Source organism: Metarhizium acridum (assembly GCF_019434415.1).
Source record: "Metarhizium acridum strain ARSEF 324 chromosome Unknown scaffold_405, whole genome shotgun sequence".
NCBI lineage: Eukaryota > Fungi > Ascomycota > Sordariomycetes > Hypocreales > Clavicipitaceae > Metarhizium > Metarhizium acridum.
In genome coordinates this window covers 381,936-398,120 of record NW_027094034.1, presented here as the reverse complement: position 1 = coordinate 398,120, position 16,185 = coordinate 381,936, and the positions used below count along the sequence as shown (strand labels likewise).

Genomic DNA, 16,185 nt, shown 5'->3' with positions numbered 1-16,185 from the left:
TGGAAGAATGAGTACGGGTGCGGAAGAATTAATGGGGCGAGTAAGGAGTGCTGCTCATTACAGATAGGGTCGCCTTAAGAAGACGAGCCGCTAGTGTGTCCTATGGTTATGAGAGAATCCATGTTTGCGCTATAAGGTTTATAGTATAATAAAACCATTCTCAGCGGCGGGGGTTATATAGCTAAAAACTGCTGACCAGGTCATATTTTCTTTGCATTTAATAACTATCTTACTTTATAATAATTAAAAATAAGATTATCTGGTAACTAACTGATAGATAATATCTAGCGTTTGACGGACGGGGTTGAAATTTTAGCAGGACGTATATACTGGGAAGCTAAGGAGTACATGGTTACCTGGATAAGCTGTCTTGGTCTGGATTTATTTTTAAGATGGATGTATTCGATACTTAGACGTACTTGTGGGGATGGATGGAATTGCGGGATGCCGGTTATAATAACGTATTATCTTTAACAGATGCACTGTATTTCTTTTATGGGATGTACCGATTTTAAGGGTGGAGGTATTTAGTTCGTAGAGGCTACTTGTTAGATAGATGGTCTTTGCTAGTTGAAGTTTAGTTTGGCGGGCGGATGTACCCCGACCTTGAGAGGTACATTCACTACGAATAGTCGTAGCCGCCGGGATGAATCACGCACTACATCCCGGAATTTATGCTTAATCGTTGAGGGAGTGTCGGTGGAATTTATGCTTAATTGTTGAGGGAGTGTTGGTGGTTATCACCACTTAGAAGTCGACTTTGGTGGGAGATAGTGACTAATAGTCCCTTATTGCTCCGTTACTTGACTTCCAGAGCAGTAGCAGGTGATATTGACATTTGTTGCGGTATTGCGATTCTTTTGAACAAAACAGTTAGACGTACAAATAGCCCTTCATAATTAATTAATAAAAAAAAATTACAGGTGAGGCTAGATGTTATGGCAGCCACATTCGCGTTACAGTGAATGATACTATAACGGGCAGCGCCAGCCGAATGGAATGAGTCGATCGCCTTTTGGGGCTGCAAACTTACGGGCGGTTACTAGTAATAATGCTATTGCTATAGCTGGGCCGGTTAGCGGTGGCTAGAATAGTTGGCGGTGGGCCAGACTAGTTGGTGGTGGTCTTTTAGTTGGTGGTAGCTAGAATAGTTGGAGGTGGCCGAACCGCCGTACCTCTTTGCTCTGGCTGGACCAGTTAGCTATGGCTGGACCATTTAGCTATGGCTAGACTAGTATAACCGATCGATTATTCACCAGGGCAGCAGAAAAACACTGCTTAGGCTCTGCTTGCTAAGCTCGATTGGATTGCCAAGGTGCAGCGCCTAATAGTGCCTAGGCTCCGCTTGCTAAGCTCGATGGGATTGCCAATGTGCCACGCCTAATGGTGCCTAGGCTCCGCTTGCTAAGCTCGATGGGATTGCCTAGGCTCCGCTTGCCAAGCTTAATGGGATTGCCTAGGCTCCGCTTGCTAAGCTTGATTGGATTGTTAATGTGCCACGCCTAATGGTGTGAGCCTAGGCTATCCGAACGCATTTTCATAATTATCTGTCATAACTAACGATTTTTCATAGCGGCACTTTTTAGGATGGACGACTGGGATGTTCCTCTTTCTTAACGCTTTAGTAGAGACAGACAGGGTCCTTAAAGCGCCATAGCAAGGATTTAAGCGCCGGGAGAGGAGCGTGAACTAAGATAATCTAGCATAGAGTCACACATTCCTTCGCACTTTTTTTCTACGGCTTTACACAAGTCTATAGGCTAACCTGTCGTGTGAATGTTAGATTTAGCTTATGCAATATAGAGATAGTTTGCACCTTTGCTCTAGGGCTTCGCGCAAGTATGCGGTGCCGACCTGTAGTGGGAATGTTTAAATCAACTTATGAGTAGCAAACTATGTAGTACTGAACTTTGGAATTTTAGAGGGCTTATAACACTAAAAGATCACCAGCTCCAAGGCAGGCGTTCGCGGGGTTACCAGTAACTTAACGGTGTAGTGCCTAGCCCTAGCAGGAACTAACTGGTTTAGCTACTAGTCACTCTAAGATGCACGGTGTCTGCGACTAGTAACTAAGATTCGACTAGGTATATGACCTTGGTAACTAGTAACTCCGATAGAGGGGTTACTGGCAAGAATTAGGGACTGCCTTAGCGGTTACTAGCAGTTATAAGAGCTTTATTACTAGCGAATAAAACTTACTAGCACTAAACGTGTAGTGGTTACTATTATTCTTAAGCTACTAGTACCTTACTTACCCGGGTTACTAGCACACTTAAGGCACTAGTAATTATTAGAGCATTAGAAGTAGTGTAGTTTTATAGTTTTATAGTTTTTGTAGTTTCGAATATAAAAAATTATATTAAATCTAATAAAATACTTATAGAATTATAGGTTTTACGAATAACTAGCATAAATCTAAAATTAAAAGCTTATAATAGAAAAGTGGGTCCTTATATACTATTATAAGCCTAAAACTTCAAAAACTACATTTTATAGTTTTTGTAGTATAGTGTAGTGTAGTAAGTTTTTAGAAAACTATATAATCTAGTTTTTAAGCTTATAAAAAGCTAAAGGGACCCACTTTTTTAAATAAGCTAATTAGCTATAATATTAGCTATTTTATGTATTTATTATTATAATTCAAGTATTTTATTAGATTTATTATTAATTATTTAAGCTTTTTTAAAAAATGAAAATATAGTTTTCTTGTCAATGCTCTGGTAACTATAATTAGCTAATTACTAGCACCTTTAAGCGACTAGTATTTAGTGATAGTTAGGTACTAGTATTAGAGGCTTTAAGGTTACTAGCAATGTTAAGTCTACTACTCTGCTAGTTAGGAGTTAGTAATAACTCTAAGGGTTTAGTTGCTGGCAATAACGACAGTGTTGTGGTGCCTCCTGCGCCGTCTACGGCGCTAGGTACTGGTAACCCGACCGCTGTGCAATTTTGATCTACTGCGTGTTAACGCCTGAATGTTGGTATCTGATTGCCGTCGCGTCTCGGTACATCACTGTTCACTCACGCATTAGCAGCTCGAGAAATCTCAAATTTGTGTGAATACTCATACATCTGGAACTAATGTATTTAAATGGAAAGACTACTACTGCGATAAATTATTATTGATCTAAATGAAAGGACGCCTGAGGATCCTCAGACACGGTCGTTATATTATTAACGGTTAAATCGCTAGGCAAGTCACCTCCCCATGAGATTTAAGCTTAGAAGCTTATCGTTAACCCACGTATTCTCCTTAGTCGGGCGATTATGCTAATATATAAGGCGTTAACGCTTTCCTACTCTTACGCGAGTTCTTAAAATATTTATACTAGCGTTTAAACCTTATTAGCTTACCTTAAATTCACTAAGTATTCCTTTATTTATAATATGTTTTCTTAGCTCCCACGTTATAATAGTATTAGACTATTCTACTAGGAAAGTGTGTTGCCTCTATTAAGTAAGTAGGTAACTTATACGGTAAATATTAGGACAAATACCTGGGATAGTAGCCTAGAGAGGCATTATCTTTTTCGTACGTTAATTTAATTAGTTCTTATTAGTTTTATGCCTTTTATCCTTAACTTTATTTAATAGCTAATAATCTTTTATAGCTAGGCCGTTTTAGTAAGTTAATGCTCTTTATAGAGTAGTACTAGTAAACTATAATTAAAACATTATGGTTCTATTCTCTCTATTATATTTTAAAACTATATTAGCAAGTAATTATTCCTTATAACTCCTAATACTAGAATAAGCTAGTCCTTTATTTATATTAAACGTGTTATAGTAGGCTTTTATTGTTTCTTTCCTTAATAAGCGTGGTTTTTTACTTCGTAATAGCTCTAACTCGCCTTACCGTAAGTTACGCTTTCTCGGTTAAGGTAATATAACCTTATAACGTTTTTAGTATACCGTATACCTTTCTTTTCCCTCGTCACGGTTTTCTTCTCCTATAAGTCGCCTTTTAACCGGGAGAGAACGAAGATTATACGCTTTTCTGTAGCTAAAATAACGAGATAATAGCTTTATAATTTTTCCGTAAGTTTTATTAATCTAGCTCACTTTATACTAAGCGTTTATGCTTATCTAACGCCCTTTAGCTCACTCTAGTCTTTTTAATAATAGGCTAAGGTAAGAAAGTAGCGGCAAGCTATTATCTACTACTTAGTATTACTAATTAGCTTCCATGGAATTTCCTTTTAGGGAGATTAAATAGCATTTTAATGGGAATATTTTAGTCAAGTTTAATTAAACTACCTAATATATCTTGTTATCGCTTTATAGCGCTACTCTATCTATACGCCCGTAGTTATTATTAATTATATAACTTTAACCGCACCAGTTTAACGACTATATAAGGTTAGTTGCGAACGAAAGACGAGCCTAGTAGGAAGAGTCTATATACTACTAGTGTAATACTATATTACCTAAAGGTAAGATAGGGGCAGGCTACACTAAGGTATATTAAAAAGCTACTAAGATTATAAAAGACCCCTATACTAGCGTAGGTAACATAGGTCTTACCGTATTATCGTGATTTTATATTACTAGATAAACTAATAGATTAGGGTTAGTAGTACTCTACGAGCTCTTAGGGATACTTAAAGCAAAAAACATCTTTATAAGCGGGTTTAAAGCTAATAGATTAGAATTCTTAGGAGCCTTTAAAACGTAAAGCTCTTATATTAAACTCTTTAAGTTTATGTTAGCTAATACTATACCTTAAAGCTTAGTTTATAAGTGCTTACTAATATTCTTCGTTAAAACTCTATTTCTATTAACTATAAATACTTAAATTATAAAGATAAAAGAAAGCGAGTTAATAGAAAGGTAATTATATACTAAGTTAATACGCGAGACACTATATTCTATTATTTTATCGTTATTATTTATACCTAAATTAAAATTAAACGGGATTAATATCACGTCCTTTAAAGTTTATAAGCAATTAAGAAAGAAATAGGCTCTTATAGTTTATACTATTATATTAGTATACTATATAATAGGCGTCTAAGAAAGCTAATAAGGTCTAAGCTAATAGGTGTTAAAGTACCTAATATTAGTTAGACTGTTTATTTAACGTAATAATAAGATCTAGGGACTCTACTTACGCTAAAAGGTTTATTAGAATTCGTGGTATAATTATTTACGCGTTCTATAAGTTAAAGGTAGTAAATTTATAAGAAATAATAAAAGTAAAGTTAAAAAGTTTACGTAAAATCTTAAAGAGTAACCTCTTTATATACCTGTTAGAACTTAATATAGTATCCCTCGTGTATTGCTAAAGCCTTGTTATACCTCCGAGCCACCGCTTATATTACTATATAGTCTAGGGGATTAGTTTATAATAACCTATTAATAATAGCTTAAGAAGCCTTTACTCGCGTATATATTCATGTATTTAGGACTATTATATTAAAAGGAGTAATACTATTATAATAAATTATTATTAATTTAAATAAAAGGACGCTTAAGAACCCTTAAAGCATAATTATTATTCTATTAATTGTTAATAACTGCTAACTATATTACCTTATTATAATAGAGGTTTCTAATCTATTTATAAGTTAAACGGGGTATAAACTATTAAAGATTATTTGAATTATTTAGACTATCTTAACGAAATTAACTGTAATCCCTACGGAAAGCTACCAGATAACACGCAATCCCCTTCCCTTAGGGCTTTAACTCTCCCAGGTCTTTTTCACTGTTAGATTAGGCTTATAGGTAGTTCGGCTTTTCCGCGTGCGATTTTAACTGGTTTCACGTCGCAGACAGGTTATTCGTTCGATAAACGTCTAGGAGAAACTTGCGTTTCTATTTTTATTCTAGTATTATTATTATTCTAAGAGATATTAACTTCGTTAAGAACTTATAGGTTTAAAATAGTATAAAAGAAGACGTTTATAGAATAGACTTAGATCCTAGAAACACTAGTACTTACTTTAAGTTCTCTAGCTTTATTAGAATTATTAGGGTAATAGAAAGTCTAAAGTATAAATAATATACTCTATAAGGTAGATAAAGATTCTAGTAGTGTAAAGTTACTAGAAGCTATATTAGCGTCCTTTATATCTGCTTTAATTAAATTATCACCTATTAATTTTTAAAGGCTAAAGTTTATAGGCATAGCTTTAATAGTATTCTTTATTAGACTAGTAGTATTACTTATCTCTAGTAGTCTAGTTAGGTGCGCTATAATATTAACAATTAAATAAGTTCTAGTTTTAGAATTTATTATATAAAATAATATAATAAATAATTATACGAAATTATATCTAAAAGCGTTAATTATATTAGACGTAACTTCTTTCTATTATATTAGCTTAAGCTTAAAAGGCTTAAAGAGTTTAAACGGCTTATTAAGTTTCATATTTTTAAGTTTATAAACGTTAATAATAATTAAACGCGGGAGTCTAGTATTTATTAAAGGGTTCTCTACTATTACGCTTCTAGTATTAACTCAAACTAGCTATTGAAAGCAAACCGCCTAATAGTTTACTTAGTTTCTATTACACGCTAAGACTCTTTAATTATAGGTAAAAGGCTAGTATTTACGCTACTAGGTTTATAGGGCTATTTATTATAAAGGCCTAGTATAATACGGTTCTCGTTTATTATCTTATAAGCACTATTATTTAACTAAAAATAAGCGTTAGTGCTTTACTTCTTAGTATTATCTATTAACTTATTACGATTATTTTTAGCTACTATAACCGTTCTAACCTAAATATTAGGCTAAGTATTAGAAGGAATATAGTCGCCCCTTATTACCGCTTAACTAATAGCACTTAAGGAGACAGGTCGCTAAGAATTCACGCCTCCGCCGCGTAATAGGGTGGGCTAAAGGCTAGAAAATAGGACAGATAATAGGCTGAGGTGTCCCTTAGTCAGAGCATTAACAAAAAAACTACATTTTCAATTTTTAAAAAAGCTTAAATAATTAATAATAAATCTAATAAAATACTTGAATTATAATAATAAATACATAAATTAGCTAATATTATAACCAATTAGCTTACATAAAGAAGTGGGTTCTTCTAGCTTATTATAAGCTTAAAAACTAGATTATGTAATTTTCTAAAAATACACTATACTATACTATACTATAAAAACTACATTTTATATTTTTTATAGTTCTAGGCTTATAAGAGCTTACAAGAACCCACTTTTTTATGTTAGCTTATAGTATAAGATTTATACTATTTATCCGTAAAACTTATAATCTTATAAGTATTTTATTAGATTTAATATAATTTTTTATATTTGAAACTATAAAAACTATAAAACTACGAAACTACACTACAGTTAATGCTCTGCCCTTAGTAGAGTAAGTTACGTTCTTAACTAATAGTTCTCTAGTAACTTTAAAAGAGTTATTTATTTAAGGTTAAAGGCTATAGTTTACGTTTATACCCCTAATATCATCGCTTTAATCACATGGTATATTTAAAGATATTATATATGTAACGCTTATAATTAGAACGTTTATTTAAGCTATTATTAGAAGTTTTATTATCAGATACTATTTCTTTTACATCGTCTTTAGGAAAAGCTTTATCGAAATACGAAACCAAATCGTTCATGTTAATGCCCTCGCCTTAACCCCACTGCAACCGGTCTTCGTCGGTCATATTCTCAAGGCTAGAGGAACCTGCAGGACCACCAGAGAGTTGAACAGATGAAGTGCTGAGCTCTCCGTCGCTGGAATGAGTCGTATCCATGGCTGACGGTCCTCCAGTGATTCCAGAGGAATTCTGTGTCCAAGGCTGAAGGCCATCATTTGCGTCTATACCCCCGACGTCTTCCATTTGATCAGCCAGTGCATTTGGAAATATGTAACGCTTTTAGCTGGGAAGTTTATTGATACCATTATCGAAAACCTTAATATTAAATACTGTTTCTTCAGCGTTATCCTTAAAAATAGACTTGTTAAAATGCGAAAGCAAATTATCTGTGTTAATGCCCTCGCCTTAACCCCACTTGAGCTTGTCTTCCTCGGTCATGTTCTCAAAGCCGGAGGAACCTACAAAAACGTCATGGCTAGTTTCCAACATCCTGACTGGAGACTTGGCTGTGTCAAAGTGCTGCATACTGCTGCTCTGCTCAGGAATCAAAATTCCCGCATTGGTGCTGGCATTGGTATGGGCTTCATGGGCCAGTCCATTGCCCAGGTCAAGCTTATGAGAGCTAGATGACAACGCTGTAGGTGCTTTCTCGGAGTCTCTGGCAGTGTATATATCGCAAGAGCCAGTTTCTGTAGCATCGAACAGGGCCGCAACCGACAGTTTCTTAGTAAGAGCACCATGCCTATGCTTCGGCGGTGGTGAAAGTACCCTAATTGTGTCCGGTCAGCATGTCTTGACGAAGGGGTTAAAGCGAGCAACTGCTACATACGTTTCTGCGCCCTTTGATTCACGTGTGTTGAGATCGTCGACAGAGGAGTTGCGTATGGTATGGGTCTCCGGCTCTACTTGATGTCCGGCTCCGAGAAGAGCCTGGTTCGCATCGTCCCTGCTTGCTGGTCAGTAGAGTCACATATAGTATCTAACTCAAGGATTTAGGGGTAGATTTACTTCCCGACAGAACCACCATATAGATTCGGCTTGCTCTTCAAAAGTTGACGATTTTCGTTACCTCCGTCCGCACCTTTCATCCACAACCCTTCAACCGAGGTCTTAACTGAACCAGCAGGTTCGGCAAGGGGCATCCTCGGGGAGTCTGGCTTCTGATTAGAAACAGGTTGAGGCATAATGACGGTATAACAAAAAGGTGTGTTTTAAGTAGGTTAAAGTTCGGGTTCTGTAGATTTTCTGTGTCATGTAGATAATCAACACGACAGACGAGCAGATTCTGCTCTGCTAGAAGTGGGCTTTATATAGGCATTCTGGCCATTTGTTTTTGATGCAATATTTCCGCCATTGATTTAATGCACCCAGCTAAATCGAATCAGACTATCCCCAGTATGATGTTCATCCAGCAGATGCCAAACCGTCTCTTGTTCCATTCTCAAACCAACAGCTATTCTGCAAGCCACATCACGGCGGATGTAGTTGCATATGACCATGGGTGATATGTTCCCTGCACAGCTGCTAAAATTGTACGAGTTCCTAGTAATCAAGCCGAATAATCCGACATATCGTCTGAGGAATCGAACGCATTTCGATCAGGCAACGACCAACATGCAAGTCCTGGCCAATCATCTCCTAGTAAATTACGGACTCTCACAGATTGAAATTGCTGAGTGTCACATTTTCCTGGCCACGTGCACGCAGCTGAAACCTGGTCCGCAGAGTGTCACACTTTTGCAGAATAAATTGCAGACTCTCGCACTTCTTTGTTCCTTGTTCTTAGACTCCGACTTTTTCTTGTAGGTCTCACAAACTGACCACTTGCACGACCCAGGTCTAAGACAGGTGCATTTCCTGATTCGTTTGTACCTGTTCAGCGGAAGTTCAGGCGGGAAATGGGAATAAAGCGGAAATTCGATGATTTCGAGCTTGGTGTGCTTCAATGCCTGGACGACACAGAACGGAACCGTACGGCAATCCAAAACTTTCCCAGATTGGCTGGGCTGAGATATTTAACCGACGGCCACTTAAGTCCTAAAAACCTCAACGTGATCAGCTTCACAGCTTTACCGTATCACTTACCATGGAAGATTTTACGGCGGCTCAACAACTCGGGAATTGCAACAAGCGTTAAAAATAAACTGAAAACCCTGAAGTTATACAAATACTAGGGTGAATGCCATATTCAACTGCATAAGACTAACCAAAAGTTGGCCAGTCTTTACCTTAAAGGTATGGGGAATCGTCCTCAGGTTATGTTACGAACTGACTAGAGGCCAGATGTACATGACTATCTGTATCCGTCAGAAAATGAGGTTGGCGATGGTCGACTGGAAGATGCACACTATTACGGTAAGGCTGTGATGGTATCCCTTGACAAGGCGCCGTTAGTGCTTTAAACCCTCCTGTTTACAGGTTTAATATCCAGTAAAAAAAGGAGTCTAGAAACCACGACTACGTGCACATTATCACTTGCAATGTATTTGGCAGCCTCTGAGGGTAAAGATTATTGTTTGGAAGTATGGCTTTGTTTTAGCGTGGGTGATCTTCTCTCAAATGCCCAAAGTGGTCCTACGGCGAATCTTCGACATCCCCTTGGTGATACTCTATTTAATGCGATGGAGTCAAGTGAGGCTATGCAGGAGGAACGGCGAAATGGGAGGGATTGTGGTACGGACGCGCTGCAGATTACGCGCGACGGCGAAGACTACAGAACAGTTATTAATCTGGGTTTTGAAAAAGGAAGGATGATTTACTTTTCTTTATTTTTTGATTAGCTTGAGATCTGTGCTGGTAACATTCAATCCACAATACGAGTCCAGCTCTACTCCGTCCAAATTCTCTAGATTCGTCCTCTGAGGCTGGCCTCCTTGACCCGATCGGGTTACCAAATAGCTCCCTTCTTTGGCTGCCCGCCAGTACATCATCCTGGGGTATGGCACAGGCCCGAAATTTTCATAGCTGATCCATTCATAGTCGCCATTCGTCGTTTCCTCTCTCTATGGACAAATTAGCTCTTAATATCGGTCGACTCTGGGGAGTGTGCGCACCTCTGACATAACAAAGGCCGAGAGAGGAAAATGTCGAGATGTCGAGATATCGTAGTGGTCAGGGATTTAAGGAGACCAAAATATCAGTCACGCGCTGATGGTTTTTGTTTCACGATTGAAAATAATAATACGCAGAACTGTGAAGGACGATTGTTTTGGGGCGCGAAAAGACGTTGCCGAAGAGCGCTTTTTGCACGAAACAGACCCAGATGCCCCATGTGATTGAAACCCCGCCATTAGGCAACGCATTAGGTAGGTAGTGGTCTGAGCCGAGCACGCAGCTCTTCGGGGACCGCATACGTCATTGGCAGCAAATTGATTCTCACATAGCCGTGATAACTTATGAATATATTATGGAGCTCCCTTCTGTTGGTACAATCTCAACACTAAACAATAAAAGTAGTTCTCACATTGTGCGGACGGCGCTACAGATGAACCCGCTACAGGACTTGTTGATGATAGATGTAGAATCACGTGACCTTTCTCAATTTGTCTCCTTTCTTCTAGCCCCATATTGACACGTCGCTCTCTCTACACCCAACATAAACCACGATGCTGCACTCCTTGTATTTAAGTCAGCTGTCCATCTGGAAAAAATGGCGGCAACTTCTCACTGGCGTTTACCTGAAGTTGCATACGTTGATTCTTTCCATTTTCCGCCGCAATGTGTCACACCCGACTACGACTGAGCTGGTTAAGCTACCTGTCGCGTCTTTCCCGGGCTCAACCGCCCTTTTTTTCCGTCTGCGGCCAGGGATCATTTTGAAAGCTCCTGTTAAGGTAGGAGAAGATCAGATTTTGCGACTACGAGACAACGTGGATCACTATTTCAGCATCGAAAAGCAGATACTTAGCAGACTCGGTGTGCATCCGAGGATTGTCAGGTTCGTTACCCGCTTCTTTGAGCTTGCTCTGTTATATTTACCGATGGTTCTAGATTTCTAGGCTCACACACCGAGTTCCCAACCGGCCTACTCTTTGTTGAGGCTAACCACGGAAACCTTCAGTCTTTCTTATATCAACATAGCAACGAAATTACACTAAGCCTTCGCCATAAATGGTTTATTCAGGCGATCGAATCTATCGCGTTTATCCATAGTAAGGGTGTAATACATAGCGATTTAAGGCCAGATAACTTCCTCGTTCACGGCACATTACCTCTATCACTTGACATATGCCTCTGCGACTTTGGCGGCTCAACTTGCGAAGATCTCCAGCTTTCTGGAGGGAAGCTTCCCGACTCTGGCTTTCATAACCCGAATGCTACCTGGGAACCGACCTATGCCGCTGATATTTTTGGCCTTGGTTCTGTTCTGTATACTATTAGTACAGGTCATTGGCCATTTCGTGCAACTACCGGCCAATTTACTTCTATAGAAGAAATGGAGGAGTATGAGGCAGATGTAGATCATCACTTTGCTTCTGGTAATTTTCCCCAAGTTGACGGTCTTTTCGGGGGAGAGATTATTTTGGGATGTTGGACCAACAAGTTTTCTCACGCAGCAGAAATTATGGCAAGTATCTCCCGATTACAACTTAAGTCCTAGCATGCGTTTAAATATGTCCTTTGCCGTCATACATATTCACCAAAGTTGCCGCCGATAAAGATGGCCAATATTACAGGAACTCAGGGGTTTCTGCAACCATATCGTCCACATTTGCTTCCTTCTCTCTTTGAGCCCAAAGGCAGTCGCTTGAGTTCATGGTTTGGTTTAGATGGATTATCGCATCTCTCAAAATTGACGTCTTCTGTGTACCGGTCTCCGCACTGGAAAATCTTGGTAGTGTAGTATTGAGTGCACATAATGTCCCAAAAGAGTTGATGCTGAGGATATTTAGCTATTGTGAGATTCAGCAGGCCGCAATGACTTACTTTAATAACAGCTTCTTAGTTTTACCTGAGGGACATGAAGAGGCTTGTGCGAATTATCTTTGCGAGAGCGGCCATTGTAATTTATGTATTATGAACCGCCTAGGCAGCAGCGAGCTCCCACCGCCTCGTTTATGCATGAGAACTCCGCGGCAGGTGGGTGGTAAATGGCCTCATTCACATTGCGGATGGAGAAGAGGTATTACCAACCAAATACAAGCGGCGTTTAATCGCCTACCACCATAGTAGCAAATCCTGGCCCCGGTTTGATGCTGATCTCCACCGTGGTTACCAAAGGAAGCAGACAAGATTCTCACAAAAGCGCCGACTTCATGCGGGTATCAACCAACTGCATACTCTTATTTTAGTTCGCCTTCCTTCTTTGCCAATGAAGTCCGGTGCGTGCGCAGTATGTAAAACGACTGTGGGGATTATCTTCAAAAGGCAAATGGCTTCCACCCAAGGCAGCGCCTTTATCAGGTATCCCAGTGGGCATTTGGTTTACTTTTGTCCGTACAATATGATGACAACCGCTACCATTTCTCACGGCTTCCTAAGCCAAAAGTCCGTATACGCAACATACCGCCGCGTTATCACAGGCTCAGCCAACGATGCCAGCATCCGCCGTGGAGATTCTTCGGGCAGACCAGCTCTCGAGCATCCTGCAACACAAAATAAGAAATGAAGTAGGACAAACTTGAGAATAGAAGATGAGGAAGGCCGGGAAGGGCCTGACAAGTTCATAGTTACAGGACCGTCATGAAGACTATTCCTATAGTAGTAATCACGCCTTGGCGGAAGGGAAAGCAGTTCTGGTCGGGAACAGCGGAATTCTCAGAGGCAAGGAACGGATGCATAGCTGCATAAGCGGCTAGGACAGTCGATAATTAAATAGCAGTCGGGTTACCAGTACCTGGCGTGGCCGACCAGTGCAGCAGGCACCAGAAAACTGTCATTGGTGCCAGCAACTAAAACCCTAGAGTTACCACCAACTCCTGACCAGCGGTTAGTGGACTCAACATTGCCAGTAACTTTGGGGCCTCTGCTACTGGTACCCAGCCATCACTGAATACCAGTCACCTGAAGGTGCTGGTAACCAGCTAACTGCAGTTACTGGTGCCTTAAGTGTGCTAGTAACCCGGGTGGGCAAGGTACTGGTAGCCTATGGACGGTGGTAACCTCTGTGTGCTTGGTGCCAGTAAATTTTGGCCGCTGGTAATGGAACCCCTGTGACAGCCAGTAACCGCCGAGGCAGTCCCTAATTCTTGCCAGTAACCCCTCCATTAGAGTTACTGGTCACTAAGGCCGTATGCCTAGTTGATCCTTGTAGTTACCAGTCGCTGGGCGGTTCTACCAGCGAGCTGTAGGCATCATTCCACGGGTTCGGCACTTGGCGCTCAACATGGACGCCACAGAGAGGAGAGGCAGGTGAAGACCAAAGGCATTCTTGCCCTTCAGATAATCGCCGACCTAGGTCTCGTCGTTATGTGGCAGTCCCTGGGGAAGTTACGAATGCGTTCAAGCCGAACAAAACTAAGAATCTGGTAACAGTGTATATATTCACAATCCGCTATCTACCGCACTATGCGCTTCTTTGTGCTCTCACGCAGCCAAACTTGGTCCTTTCCGTCTCCCATGCACCGTGCCCAAACGTTTTGATCACCAAGTCTTTCGCCTCCTTAATTGCCTGATCCCCACGCAATTGGTCGTAAGGTAAGAAGATAGGTGCCCAGAACACTTCCACTTTAATTGACCCGTTGGGCGCTTGACGTGCTTCCCCCAGTTGCATGTATTCGTATTCCTGAAGAGTGCTAGTAAGCGCACGTTTCGTACGCAAAGAATCACGTGAAGTAGCCTTCTTCCGGCGCTGGTTCTTGCGCTTTGAGAGTGGTTTCTGTTCACGGGCAACGCTCACAGGCGGGTGTGGGATAGCTTGATGGTGAGATTCTAGGTGATTGGAGCGCGGAGATTCTTCATCTGCAAATCAACAATAAGTCAGACCAGGGACATACCAAAGCATGGGCTCTATCTTACTTTTGACTAGTGAGCCCTCGCGTTCATGCAGTACCTCCTGCCTATTGACAAGCTTTTCATACTCGAGAAAAAGAGCTTAAAGACGGCCAGCGTCTGGAGGTGTTGGTACGAGAGCTGTTTTGGGATCCTCCTGCCTCGCCACCAGTTGCATGGTGGAGGTTGAGAAGCCCAAATCGATGTCGAGCTTCTCATGGCTAGATATTGGGGAGATTTTGCCGGAGTCGCCGAAAGAATCCCATTCGTCACCATGTATGCTGTCGCTGCTACACATGCTGCTGGGTGAAGATGCAATCGTAATCGCAGAATCCCAAGATGAGCCAGGTGACAAAGTTGACTGATTTTGAGTCTTAAGCAGTGGGCTCGTTTGTGTCAGGGAGATTCCGTCCATTGTGCAATGAGGTCGAAAATATAGGAAAGAAAAAAAATGTGCATGTTGACCAGTCGATTCGAGTCGATCATGACGGACTCGCATACCTTTATATAGGCGGAACCTAGCACGTCCACCGCAGTATCAACCTATCGAGGGCGTAAACACTTGGCCTGGACCGCCTCCCCGGTTTCCATCACCTCCACTAACCGATCCATATGTTTGAGCGTCCAAACCATTCATCCAAGTTACATGAATTGTCCAAATATGGTCGCCCACGCCATTCTGATTCTTGTCATTATTCCATTTCCCGCGCCCAAAGAATTCGCATTTTTATAGCGATGCTCACCGTTTCACTCCCTACTTCTCCGCCAGCTCTTCTCTCCTCGTCCACCAGAAATCCCTGGAGCAGCTAAGCCTCGCCGTGGATGCGGCCAAGAGTCCTACTGCATCATTTAGTAACGGTGACGTCAGATAACGTATCATTAAAACCTTTAGGGGACACGTAATGTGGCGCGGGAAGTTAAGGAGCCGATAATCGAACCATCGCTCCTCCGCCTGTCATTCAATAAAAGACATTTAGCCTCTAACATTTCGCGTAAAAGCATTCAGCTGATGTAAGGGAAGATGCAAACAGATATGACATTAACGATTTAAGGGAGGAGGCGTGACGAGATTAACACAATGCATACGCTGTGAATAACATGGCCGCAGGTCGTGGACCTTCGTCGGACGTAATCTGGCATGCTTAGGCCGTGGTATGATAGCAAGGCAAAATGGATGAACCAATCCTGAGCATATGCAGCCAATATTCCTAGACACTAGAAGATCAGCTGAAAGCCTCATGAGTTTCATAGGGGACCGGATAAGGCAAATCTTGCGAGATAATGTAACGCTTGGCCGCGTCAGCAGCCTCTCCAACCTTACTGCAAGCATTGCAAATCCTTCCGGACAGTCCGAGCACTGGGAGGCAACCCACCACTAGAGCAAGTCATCGTCGACAGGCCATCTTTGCAAGATTTTCGATGGGAGAAGCACGTTGCTCAGTTCCAGTGTTTGTAGAGTTTAGCAATCGCTTTTTTGGAGGTCATTCGGCGGCAGATCGTAGATTTGTAGATCTAATATATTGTAAAGACGGGTGAGAGATGCTGGGCTGAGCGACACGGCGCGAGGACTCGTATCGTGGATAATCTCTGCCGAACAGAGGTATGCTTTTCAGGGCCTTGAGCTGCGACAGGAAGCGGAGCCTGTTGCTGAGCCCAACAATGGTGTGGCCAACTGGCCCAAGATATG

The 16,185-nt window shown here is 41.0% G+C and overlaps 2 protein-coding genes across 2 annotated transcripts; one reads left to right on the top strand and one right to left on the bottom strand.

The window, feature by feature from the left end:
• Positions 1-7,973: 7,973 nt before the first annotated feature.
• J3458_016894 (uncharacterized protein) lies at positions 7,974-8,752 on the bottom strand (the record flags this gene model as incomplete). Its single annotated transcript, XM_007817262.2, has 3 exons — positions 7,974-8,337; positions 8,398-8,514; positions 8,577-8,752. The coding sequence occupies 3 exons, from the start codon at positions 8,750-8,752 to the stop codon at positions 7,974-7,976; spliced, it is 657 nt and encodes a 218-aa protein (XP_007815453.1).
• A 2,416-nt stretch (positions 8,753-11,168) lies between these two features.
• On the top strand, positions 11,169-12,526 carry J3458_016893 (uncharacterized protein). Its single transcript, XM_066121058.1, has 2 exons — positions 11,169-11,505; positions 11,559-12,526. Exons 1-2 carry the CDS (start codon positions 11,174-11,176, stop codon positions 12,166-12,168), a joined length of 942 nt encoding a protein of 313 aa, XP_065973991.1. The 5' UTR covers positions 11,169-11,173; the 3' UTR covers positions 12,169-12,526.
• Positions 12,527-16,185: the final 3,659 nt, after the last annotated feature.

What these genes read in the sequence shown, in the direction of transcription:
- J3458_016893 (XM_066121058.1), top strand. Translation starts at nt 11,174, where the DNA reads ATGCTGCACTCCTTGTATTTAAGTCAGCTGTCCATCTGGAAAAAATGG. An exon ending in GTGCATCCGAGGATTGTCAG is followed by an intron (nt 11,506 to 11,558) that starts GTTCGTTACCCG and finishes CGATGGTTCTAG; the next exon opens with ATTTCTAGGCTCACACACCG.